Source organism: Plecotus auritus (genome assembly GCF_963455305.1).
Source record: "Plecotus auritus genome assembly, chromosome: X".
Lineage (NCBI taxonomy): Eukaryota > Metazoa > Chordata > Mammalia > Chiroptera > Vespertilionidae > Plecotus > Plecotus auritus.
The window spans coordinates 133,645,099-133,669,784 of NC_137784.1; the positions used below are offsets into that span (position 1 = coordinate 133,645,099).

General features: G+C 43.0%; 1 protein-coding gene across 1 annotated transcript; it reads left to right on the forward strand.

Moving 5' to 3' along the window:
- Positions 1-443: 443 nt before the first annotated feature.
- Positions 444-18,069, forward strand: VBP1 (VHL binding protein 1). Its single transcript, XM_080653909.1, has 6 exons — positions 444-585; positions 5,882-6,006; positions 11,440-11,506; positions 12,836-12,934; positions 15,538-15,676; positions 17,107-18,069. The coding sequence occupies exons 1-6, from the start codon at positions 493-495 to the stop codon at positions 17,175-17,177; spliced, it is 594 nt and encodes a 197-aa protein (XP_080510035.1). The 5' UTR covers positions 444-492; the 3' UTR covers positions 17,178-18,069.
- Positions 18,070-24,686: the final 6,617 nt, after the last annotated feature.

The window sequence follows — 24,686 nt, forward strand, 5'->3', positions numbered from 1 at the left end:
AAGTCCCTTTCAAGGGTCGGCAAGCTCACTGCTATGGTGGGACCAGAAAGGCACCGATGAAGCCCTGTGGTGGCACCTAGGTCCTAGTTTTGCTTGCATCTGAGAGGGGATCAGGTGGCTGTGAAGGCCATTCTGGAGGGGGCTGCCGGTTCTGGGGTGGGAATGGGGTCCGATTTTGTCCCTGATTTCCAGGGTCCTCCAGCCCTGCTCCTCGTCAAATCCCCAAGAGTCCTTTTCCCAGGAGTCCTTATTGGTTCTTCCCACACAGTCAGCTTCCCTCCGAGGCCCTCCCATACCTGTCACTCAACTGCACGCAACCAATCAGCACCCAGAGGTTGGGCCACTCGGAGAAGGGGCGGTTACTTCCTGCTTGCCCACCAATGTGCGTGCTCACAAGGGAGGGGCGGGCCTTGTAGTTGTGAGCGAGCCAATCACGGGCCCCCGGAGGCTGGCGGCTCCAGAAGCTGTTAGTCGCGCGCGAGCTTCCCCAAGATGGCGGTGGCTAGAGATGCCTGTGGCTTAGGAGAACTCGCTTCAGGGAACGGGCGGCGGCTCCACCTGGGGATTCCTGAGGCCGTGTTTGTGGTAAGAGACATGTTGGTCCTAGGCATCTTGATGCTAGGCCGCGACCCCTTCCGGCCGGGCGCACACCCTGGTCTTGACTGGGGGGAAGGAGTTGCGCTAATCCTTAGTAGCGGCTAAGGGATCTGGGAGAGCACGCCGCATCCCCTCTTGCCCTCCGCCCCTGTATAGACTAAGCTGGGCTGGGATCCGCCGAGGGAAACGCCGTCCCAGAAGGACTGAGAGGAGATGGGGGCCTGGGGCGGGAAGACTTGGGAGCGGGGCGGTCCCTTAGACTTCCCCTCTCCCCTCCCGCCCCCCCCCCCCCCCATCGACAGGTTTCATCCTCTGCTGCCTGGAAAAGCGAGGCAGTGAGAGGCTTGAGTCTCAGCCTAGATGCCGGAGAGCCCGACAGATAAATGGTGACTTGGGATACAATGAGTAGGCAGAACATCTGGTGCTGAAGTGTGAAAATAGGAAAGGAAACCTCGTCTGTTGAAGGAATGAAGTGTTCTGTTTCCTTGGAGATTAGGCTAGGGGTGAGAATGTGAAGTCCTTGTTTGTTATGCTAAGGAATTGAGGCTCTATCCAGTAGGCAACGGGCTGTCATTAGGTGTCGAAATGAAGCCACATTATAATGGTATTTGGTCTGGGGTACATCATTCTAACAACTTAGTAATAAAATGTGTGGAGTTGAGAGAGGAGGCACGGAATGCAATTTGGAGGCTTCACAAAACAGGGAAACCAACCCAAGTCCAAACAAAGAGGAAAAAGTAGATGCTTTCAATCTTGTTCTTCCATCAGGCTGTTCTAGAAATAGTATTTGAAAACTGTTTGAATAATGAGAGAAAACCTGACTGGCCGTCCAGGCCAGTATTAATGTCTTTTCGCACTCAGGTTAAGCTCCTATAAAGTCTTAATGGAATTTTCTCGACCTTTTGGATTGTGTCTTACATTGCCTTGTCTCTTATCTTTTTGTTAATCATGTCTTACATCTTCAAAAGACCAGTTCTTTTATTTGAATTACTTTTATATACACTGTATATTGCATATTTGTGTTTGCTGATACAATTTTGTAGTTATTCTTTCAATTATTTTGATTTTTCTCTCACTCAGCTGTGCCATTTATTTCATTACATGTATCTCCCAGCTAATGGTAACAAGAGCTAACCTCTGTGGAGTGCCAGGCATTTTCCTAATGCTTTTACATAACTCTAGAGAAGGTGGTGCTGTTATCTTGCCCATTTTGTAAATGATGAAACCGACGCACAGAACCCTTGAGTAACGTGCACCAAGCCACACAGGTGTGTAAATGAGTTACCCAGGATTTTAACTTGGGCAGTCTGTGGGCCTCCAGAGCCTCTACTTACACATGCTCTGCCACTGGGAGGAAAGGGAGGTATTTATCTTGCTCCCTGGCATTTTCTCCTGGTCCTAGCACAGTGGCTGACATACAGTATAAACTCATAACTAAAGTGAGTTATGAGTTTATACTGTTATGTCAGTATTTCCATAGTGCCTTACATACGACATCATGGTGCTCAGCTATAGTTGACTTTACAAATCTATTTCAGGAGGATAAACTATCTGAGGGCTTTTTTAAGTCTTATCTTAAAATGCCTTTTCCCCCCTAAAATTGTTTGGAAACAGCCTAGGTGCCCGTCAGCAGATGACTGGATCAGAAAACTATGATACATCTACGCAATGGAATACTATGCTGCCATAAAAAAGAAGGAATTCTTACCATTTGTAGCAACCTGGATGGAATTAGAGAACATAATGCTAAGTGAAATAAGCCAGTCAATGAAAGAAAAATACCACATGATCTCACTCATTTGTGGATAATAAAGAACATTATAAACTGATGAACAAAAAGATAGATACAGAGGCAGTAAAGCATCAAACAGACTGTCAAATTACAGCAGGAAGGTTAGGGAGAGGTGGGGGAAATAAGAGATCAACCGAAGGACTTATATGCATGCATATAAGAATAACCAACGGAGCCAAAACCGGTTTGGCTCAGTGGATAGAGCGTCGGCCTGTGGACTGAAGCGTCCCGGGTTCGATTCCGGTCAAGGGCATGTACCTTGGTTGCGGGCACATCCCCAGTGAGAGGTGTGCAGGAGGCAGCAGATCGATGTTTCTCTCTCATCGATGTTTCTAGCTCTCTGTCCCTATCCCTTCCTCTCTGTAAAACATCAATAAAATATATATTTTAAAAAAATTAAGAATAACCAACGGATGCAAAACATTGGGGGGTGAGGGCATGTATGGGAGTGGGGTGGGGGGAGCAATGGTAAGATATGTACACATATAATACCTTAATAAAAAAATTAAAAAAAATAAAATTTCTACCAACATGATATAATAAGCCAGTGGTAGGCAAACTGTGGCTCGCGAGCCACGGTTTGCCGCTCTGTTGACTAATGAGTTTGCTGACCACTGGGATAGGGGCTTAATCACAAGGAACAACAACAGCCTGTAATTATTGGAATCGAGAGTCTAGGTCAGTGGTCGGCAAACTCATTAGTCAACAGAGCCGCAGTTTGCCAACCACTGTGCCATCCAAATTTTATGAACTAATAAAATACGTTCCTGAACTAATAAAATACGTTCCTGAACTAATAAAGTACGTTCCTGAACTAATGGGAGTAGCATGGTATTTATTATAGGAAGAACATTGGCTTCTAAATAGACCAGAGTTTGAATCCTGCCTCTTCTTCCCAATTGCTGTTTACTCCTGGATGTAATAAGTGTTGTATCTGATAGTGATCTTTTGGAAATCATATAAGACAAATACGTTATTTTCTTTTATGTGTGTGTGTGTGTGTATTGATTTCAGAGAGGAAGGGAGAGGGAGAGAGAGAGATTAGAAACATCAGTGATGAGAGAGAATCACTGATTGGCTGCCTCCTGCACACACCACACTGGGGATCGAGCCCACAACCTGGCCATGTGCCCTGACCAGGAATGGAACCGTGACCTCCTGATTCATCAGTCAATGCTCCACTACTGATCCATGCCGGCTGGGCACATCCCATCTTTTAACCAAGTCTTATGCTGCTATGGTTAATTCTCCTTGCTAGACTCTAAGTTCCTAATAACACGTCCCATGTACTAGAAACTGACTTCTCTTTCCTGCAGTGACTCTTTAGGAAGATGCACAACTCAATCATTGCCTCAGCTTCACCTTTTCGATTTCTTCTACTGCGTCACTAGTTTGATAGTTTCATAGTTCACTCCATTGCTGTGTTCCTCTTCCTTTTTCTTCTTGCTTTGTTTTGGCTAAAATATTCCCCTGTGGTTAATAAGCATGGAGAAGAATAATGATGTAGAGACGCCAGAGACCATAGATGATTGGATTTTAACTTACTTGCAATGAAGGACCAGCATGTAGGGTACATTTTTTAAATGCTGTTTGGTTTTACTGGTTCTGTTGGGCTTAATTATTCCTGTACAAAAGATTGTTCTGTGTGCCTTTTGAGTTTATTTTATTTTAACCACTTGATACTTACAGAGGTATTATGGCTTGCCTTGGGAACCTAATGACCATATTTAGCATGATTTCTATGGTAGAATTTTCGAGTTAAAAATTTAAGTAATAAAATCAATAATCTTGGCATACAATCTGTTGAATCATTTTGTGGCTAGGGCACATAACTGGGCAATGTGTTTGTTGGTAACTTTTATATTTACTACTAAGGTCTCGGGGGGGATGCATAAAGCCGACAAGGTCATCATTCTTTCCCTATGCATAAATAAAAATAAAAAGAGGAAGGTGGAGGAAGAGTAAATTAGCTGCAAAGTATATGTGCACTGCCCTGGCCAGTGTGGTTCAGCAGTTAGAGCATGGGGCTGTGGACCAAAGGGCCAAGGGTTTGATTCCTGGTCAAGGGCACGTACCTGGGTTGCAGGCTCCATCCCCGGCCCCCAGTCCCCAGACCAGCCGTGGGCAAACTATGGCCCGCGGGCTGGATCCGGCTGTTCTATCCGGTTCTCTTGCTCTCCCTTCCGCTCCTTTACTTTGAATTTATATTAGTTCAAACAAACACTCCATCCATGTTTTTGTTCTGGCCCTCCGGTCCAGTTTAAGAACCCATTGTGGCCCTCGAGTCAAAAAGTTTGCCCACCCCTGCCCCAGACCCATCAGGCACATGCCAGAGGCAACCAATGGATGTATCTCTCACATCCATGTTTCTCTCTCTCTTACCTCTCTCTCCTTCCCTCCCTCCCTCCCTCCCTCCCTCCCTCCCTCCCTCCCTCCCTCCCTCCCTCCCTCCCTCCCTCCCTCCCTTTCCCTTTCTCCCTTTCAATCTCTCTGAAAAATTAATGGAAAAGTATCTTCAGGTGAGGATTAACAACAACAAAATAAAACAAAAACAAAATGTGTGTGCACTGTCTGAAATGGTCTAACTTTTTAAAATTACTATTTTAGTTAAAAACAAGCTTTGGGATGCCCTAGCTGGGTTCTCAGTGGTTAGAGCCTTGGCCCCCGGACTGAAGGGTCCCAGGTTTGATCACTGTCCCACATTCGGGGCATGTGCAGGAGGCAACCAATGGATGTGTCTCTCACATCAATGTTTCTCTTTCTCTCGAAATAAAAATCAATGGAAAAAATATCCTTGGGTGAGGATTAACAAAAAAACAAGCCTTGGGAGAAAAACACAAGGTGTTTTTTTTTCTTTTATGTTTTTTTTTAATTATATCTTTATTGATTTCAGAGAGGAAGGGAGAGGGAAAGAGAGATAGAAACATCAATGATAAGAGAATCATTGATTGGTTGCCTCCTGCACATCCCCCACTGGGGATAAAGCCCACAACCCAGGCATGTGCCCTTGGCCGGAATTGAACCCGGGACCCTTCAGTCCGCAGGCTGACGCTCTATCCACTGAGCCAAGCCAGCTAGGGCAGTGGTCGGCAAACTGTGGCTCGTGAACCACATGCGGCTTGTGAGCCGTGGTTTGCCACTCTGTTGGCTAATGAGTTTGCTGACCACTGAGCTAGGGCTTCTTTTATGTTTTAAAAATAGAGCTAAAGAAGTAAAAAATCAGACTAGGCATGCAAATTCTAAAATTTTTTAAAAATATATTTTTATTGATTTCAGAGAGGAAGGGAGAGGGAAAGATAGAAACATCAATGATGGAAAATCATTGATCAGCTGCCTCCTGCACGGCCCCTATGGGGGATCGAGCCTGCAATCTGGGCATATGCCCTGAACAGGGAATCAAACTGTGACCTCCTGGTTCATAGATCTGTGCTCACCCACTGAGCCATGCTGGCTGGGCTTAAAATTTGAAATGTATTATTTTTGATATTAAAGGAAGATGTGGATTCCTACATGAAACAGCCTGGGAATGAGACTGCGGATACAGTGCTAAAGAAGTTGGATGAACAGTATCAGAAGTATAAGTTTATGGAACTCAACCTTGCTCAAAAGAAAAGGAGGTAAGCATAGAAATTTCCAAGTTTTTAAAAAAGTTAATCGTGTATGACTTAAACTTTTAAAAAGTTGACATGTGTTTTTTTTTCAAGTTCCAGCTCTGATCTAAATACCTTTTATTAAAGTTCTGTTTAGCAATCTTCTTCCTTAATGGTTAGTGCTTTTTATATCCTGTTTAAGAAATATTGGTCTCTTCCAAGTCCGTGAAGATATTCTCTTAATGCTTTATTCTGAAAGCTTTATTGATTTCTCATTCACATTTAGATCTATAATCCAGTTATTCAGAAGTGTGTTGTGCTAAATTTCAAAGCAATTGTGGGGATTTTCAAACATGTTTCTTTGTCTTTTCCACTTACTATAAATTGATAGTTGGATCTACTGTCTTGATCGTATTAAGGTTTTTTTGGCAACATTGCTTCTTAAGTTTATTTATTGTTCTTCCATTAAGAGACATAGTATTTAGTTGTCCCTTTTTATGATACTCAATGCCTAGATCCATTAATTATGAATTGCAAGAGGATGATGTTCTAATTCAGTTATTTCTTTTTTATTTATTAATAAGCTGGCATACTTCTATAAAAAGAAGCATCCCCTCATGTACTACTTGGGAAAAGTGGCTGTAGGAAATCAGTTTACCTCTCAGTCTCTTCCCTTGCAGGAGTCTTAGCCCTGTAGTTCCTATCACCCCAGCAGCTCTCTGCTGCCTTCCAACAAAGAGGTGTATTTTCTCTGGCTCTTTGAGCGGTTAGAGGTGGGAGCGCTGGTCTGTTACCATCTTAACCCGAAATAATTTCTATCCTTTAAAAAAACTTTTTACTCTATTTTATCAGATGCATGCAATCTGAGAATTATGTCATTTTGGTGAATTTAAGCCTATGTAAATTTTATATAAGCATATATAAAATTATGCTGATTGTGTTAAAATCTGTTTTGTTAGATACTTACAGCTACCCCAGCTTTTTTTCTGGCTAATATTACTTGGTGTATCTTTCCCAATCCCTTTATTTTCAATCTTTTTATGATTTATATTTAAGGGCTTTCCATGTAAACAACATATGGTTTATTGTTATTATATTCAGCCTGTCTTTTTATGTAAACAAATTATTGTTTTTAGGTACTTTCAAGGTCATCTTCATTATAATTTGTCTATGTGTGGATAGCTTTTTTAACTTCTTAAATAACTACATTTGACCCTTGAGCAATGCAGGGGTTAGGGGTGTCGACCCACCCGCTCCCCGCAGTCAGAAATCTGTGTATAACCTTTGACTATTAATAGCCCACTGTTGACTGGAAGCATTACTGATACATAGTGGATTAGCATATGTTTTGTATGTTATATGCATTATACACTGAGTGGCCAGATTATTAAGATCTCTGAACGCATAATAATCTGGCCACTCAGAGAGAGAGAGAGAGAGAGAGAGAGAGAGAGAGAGAGAGAGAGAGAGTGTGTGTGTGTGTGTGTGTGTGTGTGTGTGTGTGTGTGTGTTAGAGGCCCGGTTCATGGGTGGGGTCCAGCCAGCCTGGCCAGGGGGAGGAGACATGGGCGGTTGGCTGGCCTGCCTGCTGGTCGAACTCCTGGTCGAGGGGACAATTTGCATATTAGCCTTTTATTATATAGGATATACACTGAGTGGCCATTTTTTATGCGTTCAGAGATCATAATAATCTGGCCACTCAGTGTGTACTGTATTTGTACAATAAAGTAAGCTAGAGAAAACAAAATGTTAAAATCATAAGGAAGAGAAAGTATGTATACAGTATTTATTTTAAAAATCCATGTATAATAACAAAAAATGTTTGAGTCTCAATTTCAATGTCCAACAGTTCTGAGTCCCCATTTCATTGTCAAACAGTTCCTTATGTGTACATGTCAGCAGTGATATCTGGCATATTATGTTTATTTCTAGTCTGCAGAGGCAAGATTTTTTAAAGGAAAGAAATGGGGGAAAAATAGATACAGAGGCAAAGAAGCATTGAACAGACTGTCAAACTACAGCGGGAAGGCAGAGGAGGTTGGGGGGGGGGTCTGTAAGAGATCAACCGAAGGACTTGTACGCATGCATGTAAGCATAACCAATGGATACAAGACACTGGGGGGGGGCAGGTAAAGGCATGTACTGGGGGGTAGGGGAGGCCGGGGGGGAGGTCAATGGGGGAAAAAAAAGGAGACATATGTACTACTATTTTTAATACTTCAAACAATAAAAAAAAATAAAATTATATATATATAAAAAAAAATCCATGTATAAGTGGACCCATACAGTTCAAAACTCTATTCAGGGGTCAACCGTGTATGTCAGCTTCCTGTAACTACTGTATGTATACCTCTGTGGCTTGCCTTTATCCATAGAGGATTTTGCTTTTGCTTGGAACTGTGACTCTATACCAGCCTTGAACCACTTGAGTGCTGTTCCAAGTTCTTGAGCAAGTCAGGGGCCTAGGCTCAGCTCTATAGCTGGTATTGGCACCTGCCTTATGATGCCTACTTTTTGCCTGCCTTCTCACTGCTCAACTCAAAGCCTTTTCTAGTTTTGTCCCTTTTATTTTATTTTTTAAAATATGTTTTTATTGATTTCAGAAGGAGGAAGGGAGAGGGAGAGAGATTGATAGAAACAAAAATGGTGAGAGAGAATCATTGATTGGCTGCCTCCTGCACGCACCCACTAGGGATCGAGCCCACAAAACCTGGGCATGTGGCCCGACTGGGAATCGAACTGTGACCTGGTTCATAGGTTGACGTTATTCAACCACTCAGCCATTCAACCACTGAGCCACACCGGCCAGACCCTTTTATTTTTTTCTGAAATTCCCCTCACCTGTGTGATGTCAGCTAAGCTATGTGTTTTTGCAGCAGATGGCTCTATGTAGCTTGAATACTAACCTTTTTCTTTACATACGTTGCAAATCTTTCCTTGTAGTCTGTTATTTATCTTTAATTTTACCTTCAGCTATGTAAAATACTTCATAATTATCTTGTGGGGATCTCTTTAATACATGAATCACATGCCTTTTATTTTTCTTTAACTGGAAATTTTGTGATTGTCATTTAAAAGTTTTTTTTTCTATCATCTGTTAAATTTTTTCCTTCTCTCCTGGGATTGCCTGTTAATATGGATGTTGACACTTCCAATTCTGCCTTTCATTTCTTTTTATCATCTCTTCTCTTCTGCTGACTTTGTATTTCATTTGTCTTTTGGCAATTAGATGGATATCTGTGAGTCCTTTATTTCAACCATTATTAGATTTTCTATAACTAATCGTTTTGGTTGGTTCTTATTATATATGCTTGCTTCTTCTTCATATTACCAATATCCTGTCTTTTCTCTTTGAGGTACTTTTAATACTTACTGTATAATGTTATCTTTTAGTATTTAATTTTGTTTCATCTGATAGAGGTTGTTGAGTTTATTTTCTTTATTTAATTACAGTTGAGTTTATCAGATTACCATTTCTTTTCCCTGTCAGTGCATATTCTCTCAGAGATATTAGTTACTTTGGCCAGTAATGTATGTGGGGGTGGGAGTAATTGAAGTCTATCCTGGTTTGGAGGGGTAGGAAGAACGCTGCTGGCATTAAAATATAGGGCGTGGCCACTAGACAAATGCTCCCTCCCTAACCAAGTAGCTTGGCTTACAGGGATTCTCTTTTCCTTTGCCCTTGGCTTTCTTCACCGACATCACCACTGGGTGTGGGAGTGGGGAATGGAGACTGCCGAGGCCAGTACATACTTGTACTTATCTTCCCAGCTCCTCCTGTCCCTGGCCAATTCTACTGTTTTTCTACCCTGTAACAGTTATGGGGTAGGTATAGTGATTCACCCAGGGCAATTTAGAAGGAGAAAGTTCTTCCTTAGCCTACTCCCCCATTGAAGACTTGGTCCACTTCCTTTCTAAGCTACTTCACTTCCCTACCTACTCCCAGGACCTAGAGATCTCCACTGTTCAAATAATAACAAGGACCAAGAACTGACCCAATTGTCCATTACCAGGAGATTAGATAAGTTGTTTTGTATTCATAATTGGATATTACACAGCAGTGAAAATGAATGAACAAGTCCTAGGAAACTAAATGAGGTTAAAAAGTAAACCCCCTAAAGTGCAGGAGATCGTTTTTATTGCGCTAAGAAACCAGTAAAGCATGTATTGTTTTGCGATACACATGTATGTGATGAAGCGATTTGAAAAAGGATAAAGTGACTGTGAACACACAGTTGAGGAGAGCTACTGTCTCTTGGGATGGAGAAAGGTGGGGAGGGATGTAGTGCTTGGACATGCACAGTGGTCTTGGCAATCCGGTTCCTAAGTTGGCTGGGGCTGCAGCTGCTTGATTCATTAATGTGCTTCCTCATTTATGTATTACATACAATTTATACATGCAAAAACATATCATAGAAATAATTTACATGGCAAAAAACTTGATCTGAACATACTTATGTTGTGTGTGTGTTAGATATTTTACAAATGAATACACTTAACTCTTTCTAACATTTAGGTCTGTGAGTCATTTTGACATGATTTTTGTGAAGTGTATAAAGCCTGCATTTTTGTGTGTGGCTATCTAGTTCTAGGCTAGTAGTATTGCTGGTAGCTGTTGATGTAACTTAACCTGTTGTATGTCATCAAACTCATCATGCCTATCATCATTTTTAAAAATTTCTGTCTTTAAACAAATGACCCATTTATAATTTAAAAAAGTATTTATCAACTTAAAGCATTTATCAAGAAAAAATTACCCAAAGCTTAAAAGAGTCACTAAGTTATACTGTGTCATAATGTGGTGTGTTGCACAGTCAGGTGATGTTGTACATTTCTTACAGTGTGACAAGTGTATGCCCTGAGACGCTGCCAGTGTTCTTGGCTGGCATTTGGCTGACTGTGATGTATTTGTCTGTGCATTGAGTACTCGCCAGGAGCAGCTACATGCAACCCTGGATAGGGAGTAGCTGGTTTCCAGTGGTTTCGAATTCAGAATATATTTGAATGCACATTATTTTTAAAATGAATCCATTTAAAATGCAGTTTTGATCAAATGTGGAACCTCTGAATCATCTCTGTGGAATATGGTTTGCTCTTGAAATGTTAAGTAATGATGTGATGTCTGATAGAACGGGGCTTTGTGTACAATAGGTATTCTAGAAATACTGTTATCGTATCTAAATATGTTAGTAAGTATTTATATCTTAAATATTTTGATAAACCTTATGAAATACCTTAAATATTTTATATTTGTAAATAGTCCTCAAGAACATATCAATAGAATAGGCAAAGCTTGTAAGACTGTGTCCTGGTGTTTATTCTTGCTGCAAAGCCCTAGGTCAGTGGTTGGCAAACGGCGGCTCGTGAGCCACATGCGGTTTGCGAGCCGCGGTTTGCCGCTCTGTTGACTAATGAGTTTGCGGACCACTGCCCTAGGTTAACCTTTTTTCTTATTCACAGGCTAAAGGGCCAGATTCCTGAAATTAAGCAGACTTTAGAAATTCTGAAATACATGCAGAAGAAAAAAGTAAGTACATTTTTATTTATAAATGTGAGTGAACCAGGATACTTCAGAGATGTGTTTTTCTTGACTCTGCTCACTGGTACTTGATCTGTGCTGGGAGATCCAGTCAGCCTTCTCGACCACGTGTACTGATGTTATGGACAGTGTGCTTCCATAAAAGTGGTTTTGTGGCTTCCTCCCCCAAACCAGGTTTAATTCTAGGGCCCATACTTGGATTATTTTATTTCTATGGAGTATTTGCCAAATTTAAATGCAATTTGAAATTATTTTAGATACAAAAATAAGACGTTTTATTTTGCAGTAGCAGCATCGAAGGTTTTTTGTTGTTGTTACTGTTCTCCCCGAGAATAAGGAGGGAGTCCAAGACTTCTAGAGCTGGAAAGAATCTTAAAATTTATGTTTCAGATTCTCATTTCACAGCGGAGCATACAGTTACAGAGAAGTTCTTACCCAGTGTCACATAGCTAGTTACTGGCAGAACTGGATTTGAGAATCTTCAGAGTCTTAATCCAATACTCATTAAATAAAAGAAATCTGTAAAAATTAGATTTCATAAGGATGTTGTACTAAAAGGTTATATGTTTTATTACTTGACTGGTAGAATAACTGCATTTCTAGTACATTATTTTATGTCAGTGAACTTGGTAAGATTTCAGAACTGGTTGGTTGGGCATGAAGCACTGATTAAGTAAGAATAATAGCTAACCCTTTTGTAGTGCCTACTCTGTACCTGGCACTGGTGTGTGTGTGTGTGTGTGTGTGTGTGTGTGTGTGTGTGTGTGTGTGTGTTGTGTGTTCGCACGCACGATCTGCTTGTGATGGCCTTCAGAGGTGTGGGGGCTATTATCCATATTTTACACATGAGGAACCCAAGACACAGAGGTTAAGTGTGGAATATGCCGAATTTACACAGGTTGTAGGCAGTTGAACCAGAATCCATGTCCAGCCATCTGGCTCCAAGCATTCATTTATTTTACCACTATACTTAGTTTGCATGATGGTGCTGTTTTTTTATTTTTATTTTTTTTTAAATATATTTTTATTGATTTCAGAGAGGAAGGGAGAGGGAGAGAGAGATTGAACCATCAATGATAAGAGAGAATCATTGATTGGCTGCCCCCTGCTAGGGAGCAAGCCCGCAACCCGGGCATGTGTCCTGACTGGGAATCGAACCGTGACCTACTGGTTCATAGGTTGATGCTCAGCCACTGAGCCATACTGGCCGGGCACATGATGGTACTGTTTTAAATGGCTTAGATTCATCTGTGAGCTTTGTCCTTTATGACCTTGGTATTAAACTCGCCTGCTTATAGTACTGTCATTTTTTTGAAGGAGTCCACCAATTCAATGGAGACCAGATTCTTACTGGCAGATAACCTGTACTGCAAAGCTTCAGTTCCTCCTACCGATAAAGTGTGTCTGTGGTTGGGGGTAAGTAAATATAATAGCCACAACTTCATTGGCTGACATTGTTTTCCCAGCACAACAGTATTGTTTGAGCTATGTAAATGCTTATCTCCTTTTGACCGTTGAAGGAAGGGGTGGGATTTGGGTGGTCCATATTAGAAATGGACTGAAACTAGGAGTGTGATGAAGATTGTTACAAAAACCTGCTCAAGTCTCTCCCAAACAAACACAAGTGACCAAGCCCTACTTCCCTTCAGCTACTGCTTTATCTCTTAATATGTAACTGAAGGCGGAGCAATTGAAGGAACTGCTGAGCCTCAGATAAATGTTGCTTCCCAATAGGAATTTCTAAGTTCTAGAAAGATCTCTCTAAACTTAGGGCGGGGGGGGGGGGGGAGAGATTATTGTAAAAAAAACTTTGAGGTTGGAGTTCAATTTTTAAACCATACACTTCAATTTTAGATGATTTCATAGGCCTTGCTTTGATGTTTCCTTTATTACTCCTCTCAGTCCTCTAACCAAGCATTCCTGACTGTCTAGCTCAGCGGTCGCCAACCTTTCGGGCCTCGCAGACCACCGGTTGGTGACCGCTGGTCTAGTTAGCCATCCATCCATAGGTCTTGTTAGCTCAGGCAAGTTCCCATACAAAAATAGAAAGTCAAGTGTACTGCTCCCAGCTTTCCCCACTGAGGACTTCCCCTTGCTGCTGTTTTGTGGACTCACTCCTGAGAGAGACCTATGAAAGGTGGACAGTTTGGTACACAGAAACTCACCTCTCTGTCCCTTAGTTCCTCCTCCTGGTTTTTGTTGGTTGTAATATTTTCAGAGTTTGTACACTTAATTCTATACAATCATTCCCACATTTGTTGAGTTTTACTTCTGCAAGTGGAACAGCTATTAACCAAGTAGCTCAAATCCTAGGGGTCATTCACCTTGGTTTCTCTTTCCCTCCACCCACATTCCATCAGCAGGTGGGGATGAGATGATTCCATACTTTAGCCTGGGACAACAGGGAACTCTGGTCAGAATTGCGGCTGGAGCCCACCTGACATCTCACACTAGGGTGAATTCCACATGGATCACATACTTACTCGAAGTGCTGACACCAGCAAAGTTTAGGCCAACTCCGAGATGACTTATTTTGTAACCCTGAAATAGGAATGGTTTTTTAGGCCACAAAGGTCAGAAATCATAAGTCAAAAGACAACGAACAGGAAACTCATATTGCAGCAAAGCACTAAGCGGTTTGCAGGGGGACTTGGAGTTGTGTTTTGAGCATGTCAGTCTGGAGACGCCTATTAGACCGTCAAGTGCAGAGGCTGATAAGGCAGCGTTTGAGGAGTGGTTCAACTGAGGAGAAATTCTTGGCACCGGGTACTTCCTGAAGAACGATTGATGTTTTTTGGCATGAATGAAGTGTTTTTAAATGTGTTATCTGAATTTTTATGCAGTTTTCTAATTATCAAGGATTGCGTTAGTCAGTCAGTATTTATGCAGCACATACTTTGTGCCAAACACTTTCATGTTATCTCATTTGATGCTTACAGTAATCCTGTGAGTAAATTTTAAATTCCATTTATCTGATGAGGAAAGTTGTTCAGGAAATGCTTGGTGGTAAGTCAGGTGATAGGAGGAGTTCGGAGCTGGGAAAGGTATGGTTCCCCGCTCCATGGTGCTTGCACCCCAAGTGTTGGCAGTAACACCAGCTCCTGAGAATCCCAGACATAGTCACCTTGCCTGCACCCCTAACATCTATCTGTTGGAGGTAGAAGGGGGACAGTAAAAGCTAGCTATTTTTCTTATTGAGTCAAACATAGATGTATTGGAAAACTTTTAGATTATTGTATCTTAACCTCAGAAACAGCTATTTAAATGGATTCAAATGTAACACTATTTAGTGTCATGATGGAAAGGTAGGATTTGGTATCTAAACATATTGGTTTTTATCCTAATTCTCCCATTTACTTACTAGCTATGCAAACATAAGCAACCTAACCTTTCAACCTGTTTTCTTAGCTGTAAAGATGAAAATAGCTTGCCTTACCAGGGTTGTTACTAGGAGTAAATGATATAATGTGTGTAAATATATTCTCTAACCCAGGGGTCAGTTAACTTTTTTTTTAATCCTCACCTGAGGTTATTTTTTTCCATTGATTTTTAGAGAGGGTGGAAGGGAGGGAGGAGGGGGAGAGACAGAGAAAGAGTGGCGGGGGAGAGAAACATCAACGTGAGAGACACATCGAATGGCCGCCTCCCGCACGCACCCTGACCCTGATTGGGCCGGGGTCAAACTTGCAACCATGTATGTGCCCTTGACTGGGAATTGAACCCAAGACCCTTTGGTCTGAGGACTGATGCTCTAACCACTGAGCAACTGGCCAGGGCTCAATAAACTTATAAAAGGTCAGAGAGTAAATGTTTTTGGTTTTGCAGACCACTTGGTCACTGTCATAACTACTCAGCTCTGACACTGTGGCTTGAACAGAAGTGCGTGGAGAATAATAGCTGGGTTCCAATAAAACTTAAGACAAAAGGCAGCCAGCTGGATTTTGCCCAACCCCTGCTCTAACCTATAAAGCACTACGTAAATGTTTAGTGATTCTCATGACTTTCTCTCTTTCTCTCAGGCTAATGTAATGCTTGAATATGATATCGATGAAGCTCAGGCATTGTTGGAAAAGAATTTAACAACTGCCACAAAGAACCTGGATTCTCTTGAGGAAGACCTTGACTTTCTTCGAGATCAATTTACTACCACTGAAGTCAGTATCCTTTCTTAACAAGAAACAAAGGGAGGAAAGGGTAAAGATGTTTTTAATGTTCTTACTTACATTGCTTAAATGAGAAGAATGTCCTTATTCTCAGACCAATCAGTCTTAGACCAAAGAGTCCTGCCAGTGACTCTTTCTGCCCTGGCCCTCCCCTAGCGCAGCCCAACTTCTGGATCATCTCAATCAGTTATTCTCCCCTCCTCCCCCAAAGTGCTACGCCCTTTGCTTTTCCTCACTTTGTTCCTCCTGCCTGGAATGATTTCCTCCTATTATCTGGGTTACTTTAAAAAAATGTTTTTATTGATTTCAGAAAGGAAGAGAGAGGGAGAGAGAGATAGAAACATCCTTGATGAGAGAGAATAATTGATTGGCTGCCTCCTGCATGTCCCACACTGGGGATTGAGCCCACAACCCATGGGCATGTGCCCTGACCGGGAATTGAACTGTGACCTCCTGGTTCATGGGTCGCTGCTCAACCACTGAGCCACACTGGCTGGCCATACCTCGCTTACTTTTTATCCTTCATATTTCAGCACAAGCATCAGAACACTTCTGAACATTTTCTGACCCTCTCAGGGTGTTTTGTTGTTCCTCTGGGCTTACTTAGCACTTTGTACATAGTTCTTCATTTGTTTTTCATGTCAGACTGCGAGTTCTTCAAGTATAGAAGCTGTACTTTCTCTCTCTTCTCCACCTGGCAGGCATTGAGTGCTTGGGTGAGGGAAGGCAGGCCTGTTTGAGGCCCAGAGCAGGGTTGGTGTGTGACTTGAATGTAAAGACTTCGTCTAGAGAAAAAAATACCTGTATAATTCCCAGAAGGTAGCGTAGGAGCAAATCTAGATGACCTTGAATATGATGATGACTTTGTGGATACAATACCAAAGTCACTATCCATGGAAGAAGTATTTGATATGTGAGGGCCTACACAGGTGCTGCTTGTGGAAAGGAAAAGATGTAGGTGCTTAATAATTTTTTTTTGGTGCTTAATAAATTGAGTGACTGTCCTGTTAAAGGGAAGGGCAAAGGTAAAATTATTCATAATTGTACTAATTTAAATATTACATATTAGGATAAGGGGCTGTCTTTAAAACTGTTGACAGTGTCAAGCACATAACACTGAGTGGCCAGATTATTATGATCTCTGAACCCATAATAATCTGGCCACTCAGTGTATATGTTAAATATAATACCATAATTGATTATATATGCTAAACAATTGCTGATTTGACACCTTGACTTCATTTCGGTGGAATTTAGTTCCAGTATTTTTGTAGCAAATGATATAGCAAGATGGCTCACAACACTAGTTGTCACCAGTATTTTGTGTGTGTGATTTCTGTCTTTGATTCAATGTGTGTGCATACCTAGTCACTGCAAATGTTATCTTTAGAATTGCACTTGCATTTTCTTTAACAATTCTTACAGATATGGCCAGGGTTTATAATTGGGACGTAAAAAGAAGAAACAAAGATGATTCCGCTAAGAACAAAGCATAATTCTGGCAATGAAAAATGTGGTTCATTTTTCCAAACATGTTCTTTTAAATATTCCAAGGTTTATTCTTAAAGGTTGACATTAGTTTGAATGTTTTTTAAACAGTAAGAATGATAATTAAAACTTTAAAAAGAGATAAACACCAACACCATTTTATTTATTTATGAAAACAAAATTAGTTCCAAATATTTTATGGAATTAGCAGTATTTTTTATTTTTTATTTGCATTTCCAACATAGTAAATGCTACTTTCATCATTTTTTGTTTGTTTATTATAAGAAAAGTCTTAATTGAAATGGCTGAAAACTGATGTATGCTGTGGAGGCTGAATTCAGGACACTTAAGCACAGTTTACTTTTTCTTTATTATATGATATTACTCTCACTTAAATATTTGCAGACTTGCTTTTCTTCAGCACATGTGGGGCTTTATGGTCCTCTGTTGCTGTTATTTATTATAATATTCTGTACTTTACAGGAAATGGTCATTTGCCTTCTTAAGTTTTAAGAGGGCTATTAAGACAACACTTTTTCCTGTCCTCTGTCAGTGCACAGTGTCTTTGCAATGCCAACATAAGGGAGATTTCAGCCAACATGAAATAACAAAATTACCCACTCAAAACTCTTGGCCAAGGTGATTTTGTATTTCTTAATTCTCCAAAAGCAGCTGAACAAAAATATTAAGATTAAAAACAATGGTTGAAAAGACTTGTGTGTGTTTTTTTTGTTGTTTGTTTTATTCATGTTAAAACCTTATAGGAATAGTAGTGGGTGATACAGATTCTGGTAAAAACACAAATGTATTATTCCATCTTCATGTAGTAAAAAGTATACTTACTTGTACAATGTTTTGTACTTGTATTTCGTGTTATTAAAACAGTGAAGTTAAAACTGGCATGACACCTTTTTCATGTCATTCTTTCTCAAGTTAACATGGGTCTTTTCACATACTCATAAAGTTTATTTACTTGTACATATAACTTGCATGTCCCAAGAACTTCTGATGTTTGTAGAAAAAAATATAAAATCTCTTTGGAAGGATGGCAGATAAGCAAACAATTGAGAAGTTAAATCTGCAAGGTACCAAAGTTCCTTGAGTCAGTTTTTGTTCCATAATTTTAAATTTCCATGCTTTAGAATTTGAGGTTTATAAACATATTGCAATATTAAAAATGCTACTTTTCCCTAAACTTTACTATGGTAAGAATATTGGTACAAAATGTTTTTGGTAATATTAGTACTGGAATGATTTGCTCAGATCTTTCTTAGTTTAAGTCCATGAAAATGGAAATAATGAATTTTTGGGTATTCCAGGCAATAAGAAGAGACACAGCTCTTTAGAAATATATATATATATATATATATACACACACACACACACACACACACACACACACACACACACACATATACACATACATACATATATATGTACACACACACACACACACACACACACATATACACATACATACATATATATGTACACACACACACACACACACACACACACACACTAGTGACCCAGTGCACGAAATTCGTGCACATTAAAAGGGAATTAATTAGAGGAAATATTTTAATATTGCTATTTGCCCTTTCTCTATAATAGAAGTGTCAGAGATGAAAGAAACGTAGTAAAATGTATATGAAAATCTTCCTCCTGTCAGAATCTGGGGCGTGCCACAGGAACCAGAGTCAAGTCCCCACCCACCCACGTGCACCTTGAAATCTCGAGAGACCCAGACCCGGCGGGCCCCACCCCCATTGGGCTAGATCCAGACCCAGCAGGCCCCACCCCGTCAAGCCCCACCGGGTGGGGAGCACAGCCTCAGTTCGCCTGGCCCGGTGCCAAGGAGGGGGGTGCGGCCTCAGGTCCCCCGTCAAGCCCCGCCAGTCAGGGGGTGCAGCCTCAGGTCTCCCAGCCCAGCGCCGGGGTGTGGTGCACGGCCTGAGGTCCCCTGGTCCAGGCCAGGGCAGGGGGCATGCCTTGAGGTCTCTGTCAAGCCCTGCCAGGCGGCGGGGGGGGGGGGGGGGGGGGGCGCGGCCTCAGGAGCCCGGCCTGGCGCTGGAGTGCGGGGCATGGCCTGAGGTCCCCCATCAAGCCCCGCGGGTGGGGGGTGTGGCCTCAGGTCCTCTGGCCTGGTGTTGGGGTGGGGGGCGCGGCCTGAGGTCCCCCAGCCTGGCACCGGGGCGAGGGGCGTGCCCTGAGGTCCCCCGTCAAGCCCCACTGGGCAGGGGAGCGCGGCCTCAGGTCCCCTGCCCCGGCCCAGCGCCATGCAGCCTCAGGTCCCTGCTGATTGCTTGTTTAGGCTTGTTAGGGAACTCGGCCTCCGCTGTGGGTGCAGCCATCTTGTGTTACAGAATCCCTGCCTCTGCTGTGGGTGCAGCCATTTTGTTACGGTGTGGCGGTCAATTTGCACATTCCCTCTTTATTAGATAGGATACATAGTATGTTGAGGAATGGTGTTAGGCTCTGTTAATTAAGTAAAAGAAAGATACTTAAATTCTGCCTCAGCCAGATCATTTCTCATCGTAATGGTTTACATTTTCAGAATAACATAGCCAACCTGATTTGATGTATTTTCAAGCTTAATCTGAATAGTAGTATAATATACCTAAAGAGGGGAAAAGTATTAACTACAAAACTTGATACTGAGTAACAAATATGTTGGAAATGTAACTGAAATTTAACTATTTTTGCATTATAAAACCGAGGTTTGTTTTAGAAAATGGAAAAGATTTTAAGTTTCACTTATAGTCTCCCTTAACATTCTGTCTTCCATTTCTTTTTCTATGCATAGTTTTTTTTATTTATTTTTATTTTTAAAATATATTTTATTGATTTTTTTACAGAGAGGAAGGGAGAGTGATAGAGAGTTAGAAACATTGATGGGAGAGAAACATCGATCAGCTGCCTCCTGCACACCTCCTACTGGGGATGTGCCCGCAACCAAGGTACATGCCCTTGACCGGAATCGAACCTGGGACCTTTCAGTCCGCAGGCCGACGCTCCATCCACTGAGCCAAACCGGACAGGGCTATGCATAGTTTTTTAAAATAAATATTTTTTCTGTGGTTTTTATCCATTCTTTACTTAACATGGAATTTACTTATTATATAGTGCTATTACATTAACGTACTAGTTTCATAGTAGAAGTCTAATGTAGTAGACCGTGATTCACAGACATTTGGGTGATTTTAAATTGTTTTCTCTATTTAAGTAACAAAGAATTCACTTTACATTTTTATATAGGGCTTTTTCTTGTATTTAAGATTTTCCCCCCTGAGATTAGATTACCAAGAAAATGTAATTATGGTGTTAACAATTGCAGCATTTTATTTTCTGGGGTTAACAGAGTAGTTTTGTGAGAAGCAACAGCAGGGGCTGATGGAAAGCGCAGTTCATTCCCACCGCCTACCCTCTACCATACAGACACTGATGGCCTTATCCAAAGCTGCTTAGCCAGAGCGAGATCTGGCTCCTGAATTTACCCCCTCTGTACCATGATGCCTTGCTCCTTTATGACTAAACTAGTGGCCCAGTGCACGAAATTCGTGCACATTAAAAGGGGATTATTTAAAGGAAATAATTTAATGTTGCTATTTGCCCTGTCAAGTGTCAGAGATGAAAGAAAATTAGTAAAATGTATATGAAAACCTTCCTCCTGTCAGAGTCTGGGGCACACCACGGGACCCAGAGTCAAGTCCCCGCCTGCCCACATGCATCTCAAAATCGCGTGAGACCCAGACCTGGCTGCCCCCCCCCATTTGGGCAAGATCCACACCTGGACAGTCCCACCCTTGTCAAGCCCTGCTGGGCAGGGGACATAGCCTCAGGTCCCCTGGCCCGGCACCAGGACGGGGGGCATGGCCTGAGGTCCCCCAGCCCAGACTGGGGCAGGGGTCGTGCCTTGAGGTCCCCCGTCAAGCCCTGCCAGGTGGGGGACACAGCCTGAGATCCCCTGTCAAGTCCCACAGGGTGGGGGGCATAGCCTGAGGTCACCCATCAAGTCCCACCATGTGGGGGGTGTAGCCTCAGGTCACCCATCAAGCCCCACCAGCAGGGGGGTGCAGCCTCAGGTTCCCCGTCAAGCCCCTCTGGGCGGGGGGCACGACCTGAGTTCCCCCAACCCCCATCAAGCCCTGCTGGGTGGGGAGCACGGCCTGAGGTTCCCTGTCAAGTCCGCCAGGCAGGGGGGTGCAGCCTCAGGCCCCCTGGCCCAGTACTGGGGCGGGGGGTACAGCCTGAGGTCCCCCAGCCTGGTGCCGGGGTGGGGGGGGCGCGGCCTGAAGTCTCCTGGCAGGGGGAGTGGCCTGAGGTCCCCTAGCCCAGTACCAGGATGGGAAGCGTACCTTGAGGTCCCCTGTCAAGCCCTGCCAGGTGGGGGGTGGGCATGGCCTGAGGTACCCTGTCAAGCCCTGCTGGGTGGGGGGCACAGCCTGAAATCCCCTGTCAAGCCCCACCTGGTGGGGGACACGGCCTGAGGTCCCCCGGCCTGGCGCTGGGGCGGGGGGAGCAGCCTGAGGTCCCCTAGGCCAGCACCAGGACGGGAAGCACAGCCTGAGGTCCCCTGTCAAGCCCTGCCAGGTGGGGGACACGACCTGAGGTCCCCCGTCAAGCCCCACAGGGGCGGGGGAGGGCGTAGCCTCAGGTCCCTGCTGAGTGCTTGTTAAGGCTCCTTATCGGAACTTGGCCTCAGCTGTGGGTGCAGCCATCTTTGTGACGGAGTGATGGTTAATTAGCATATTCCCTCTTTATTAGATAGGATTTGGTAAAAATGTTGACTTAAGTTCAATCCTTTAATGCAGTGGTCGGCAAACTGCGGCTTGCGAGCCACATGCGGCTCTTTGGCCCCTTGAGTGTGGCTCTTCCACAAAATACCATGGCCTGGGTGAGTCTATTTTGAAGAAATGGCGTTAGAAGAAGTTTAAGTTTAAAAAATTTGGCTCTCAAAAGAAATTTCAATCGTTGTACTGTTGATATTTGGCTCTGCTGACTAATGAGTTTGCCGACCACTGCTTTAATGAATGAATACTCTCCTTTGTCTGTCTGTTTGCTGTTCTCTGCTCTAATCTTCAGTGATACCTTTTAAGGGTCTTAAGCCATTTCTTAAAGGTTTATTTATCTTGGTTGGTTCTAATCCAGGGGTGGGCAAACTTTTTGACTCGAGGGCCACAATGGGTTCTTAAACTGGACCGGAGGGCCGGAACAAAAGCATGGATGGAGTGTTTGTGTGAACTAATATAAATTCAAATTACAGGAGTGGAGGGGAGAGCAAGAGAACCCTCCGCTCTTTCGGCTCCGTGGGCCGGATAGAACAGCTGAACGGGCCGGATCCGGCCTGCGGGCCGTAGTTTGCCCACGGCTGTAATCTCATACCCTTTTGATAGCCATGTCTGTGCCTATTTGGTATTAAGGTGGAATTGTGCCATCTCTGAAGACACTGCCAAGTGCATGCACAACACCCATCACAGCTGCACATTTAAACTCCCAGGACCTGGATAGGCCATGTCTGACACCAGTTTACTCTGAAGGACACGAGACAGGCAAGACACCATGCCAGGGGGCAGCTTTAGGCACAGTTCTATGGGAATTCTGGCAGCACTCCTCACAAACTACACAGATGGGTGCAGGAGCTCCAGGCTTAGAAGCGCGAAGGGACTACTACCTCTTGGAAAAATCCCCCGTGCATAGCATCCTCATATCCTGGCCAGGGACAGGTCCCAGGAACACCAGGCGCACTGCACTGGGAAGCCAGAGCTGTGGCTCCCAGCAAGTGTTTACGACCACTGACAGCCCTCCCGGCTTGGACACAAGGTACCAGCCAGCACATGTTTCCTGAATCAAGTTCACCTGGTCACACAGCTGATGGTCCATCTTCATCAGGTTTCCAGGGGCAACCGAGCTAGAAAGCTAACCCAAGGTCACTTGGTCACCTTAAAAGGAGAAAGGGATTTGCAACACCTCTCTCTCGTAGCTTGTTGAACCTTGCGTAATCATGGCCCAGTTTTTACAATGGTTTACTTTTTCCAGTTCCTTTTACATAAGGTCCCTTGGCTAATAACTGCCTCTGCAAAAAAAAAAAAAAAAAAAAATAGTAATAATCATATATTTTCAAGGGCCAGAGGGAAGCTTTTCTGTCCATGTTAGGTAAAAATAAGGCATCAGCCGGGAAGTCCAAGTAGTTAGTCTCCAAAGTTTCATAATTACACAATGGGTTGGAGAGCTTTTATCTTCTTGACTCAAAAACCAAGTGATGCCATAATTTTAGACTATTTATTAGTCATTACAGAATGACTTTTTAGAATTGTGGCCAAAATTGATTAAATTTCTCATATTTATACTTTTTATTTTGATACTTTATAATTACATCCAGTGTCATAAAGGAGATGGGCCTGCTGATTAACTGTATTTCCTACATATTAGTACTCTGTACAAATTGTGAGAAGGAACCATGAGCCACGCTGGCAAATGTCCCCTTTTTATAAGGACACCAGCCATTTGTGTTTTTTTAAAATATATTTTATTGATTTCTTACAGAGAGGAAGGGAAAGGGATAGAGAGTTAGAAACATCAATGAGAGAGAAACATCAATCAGCTGCCTCCTGCACACCCCCCACTGGGAATGTGCCCGCAACCAAGGTACATGCCCTTGGTCGGAATTGAACCTGGGACCCCTGAGTCCCCAGGCCGACGCTCTATCCACTGATCCAAACCGGTTAGGGCGACACCAGTCATTTGGATTAGGGGTCTACCCTACTCCAGTATGACCTCATCTTAACTATTTCCATATGCAAAGACTATTTCCAAATAAAGTCACATTCATAGGTACTAAGGGTTAAGACTTCAACATAGTTTCTTGGGGAACACAATTCAACCCTTAATAGTTGCTATGCACTCAGCTACCACCCTGGTCCAAGTCACCAACATATCTCCCCTGGCTCATGGCAACACCTCCTGACTGCTCCCTGCTTCCACCTTTGCCCTCTTTCAGTCCATGCTCTACTTTAACTTTTTAAAAAAATCCTTACCCGAGGATATTTTTCCATTGATTTTTAGAGAGAGTAGAAGGTAGGGGGAGAGACAGAGAGAAACATCAATGTGAGAGAGACACATCAATTGGTTGCCTCCTACACTCGCCTGGACCAGGGCTGGGGATCGAGCCTGCAACCCAGTTTCATGCCCTGGATGGGAATGGAACCTGGGACCATTCAGTTTGCAGGCCAACACTCTATCCACTGAGCCAAACTGGCCAGGGCCTTTGGTCCATACTCTAAAGCAGCGGTCACCAACCAGTGGTCCGCAGATCACTGGCGGTCCGTGAGTTCCAAAAGGTTGCCGACCGCTGCTCTAAAGAAGCCAGAGGAGAGGGATCTTGGTACGATGTAAGTCAGAGCAGGTGTCTTTTGCTCAAAACTTCTAGTGCCTCCCATATCACTTAGAGCAAGACACAGTCCTTAAAATGGTCTATAAAATGCTACCCAATCTGAGTCCCCCACTCCCTTTCTAAA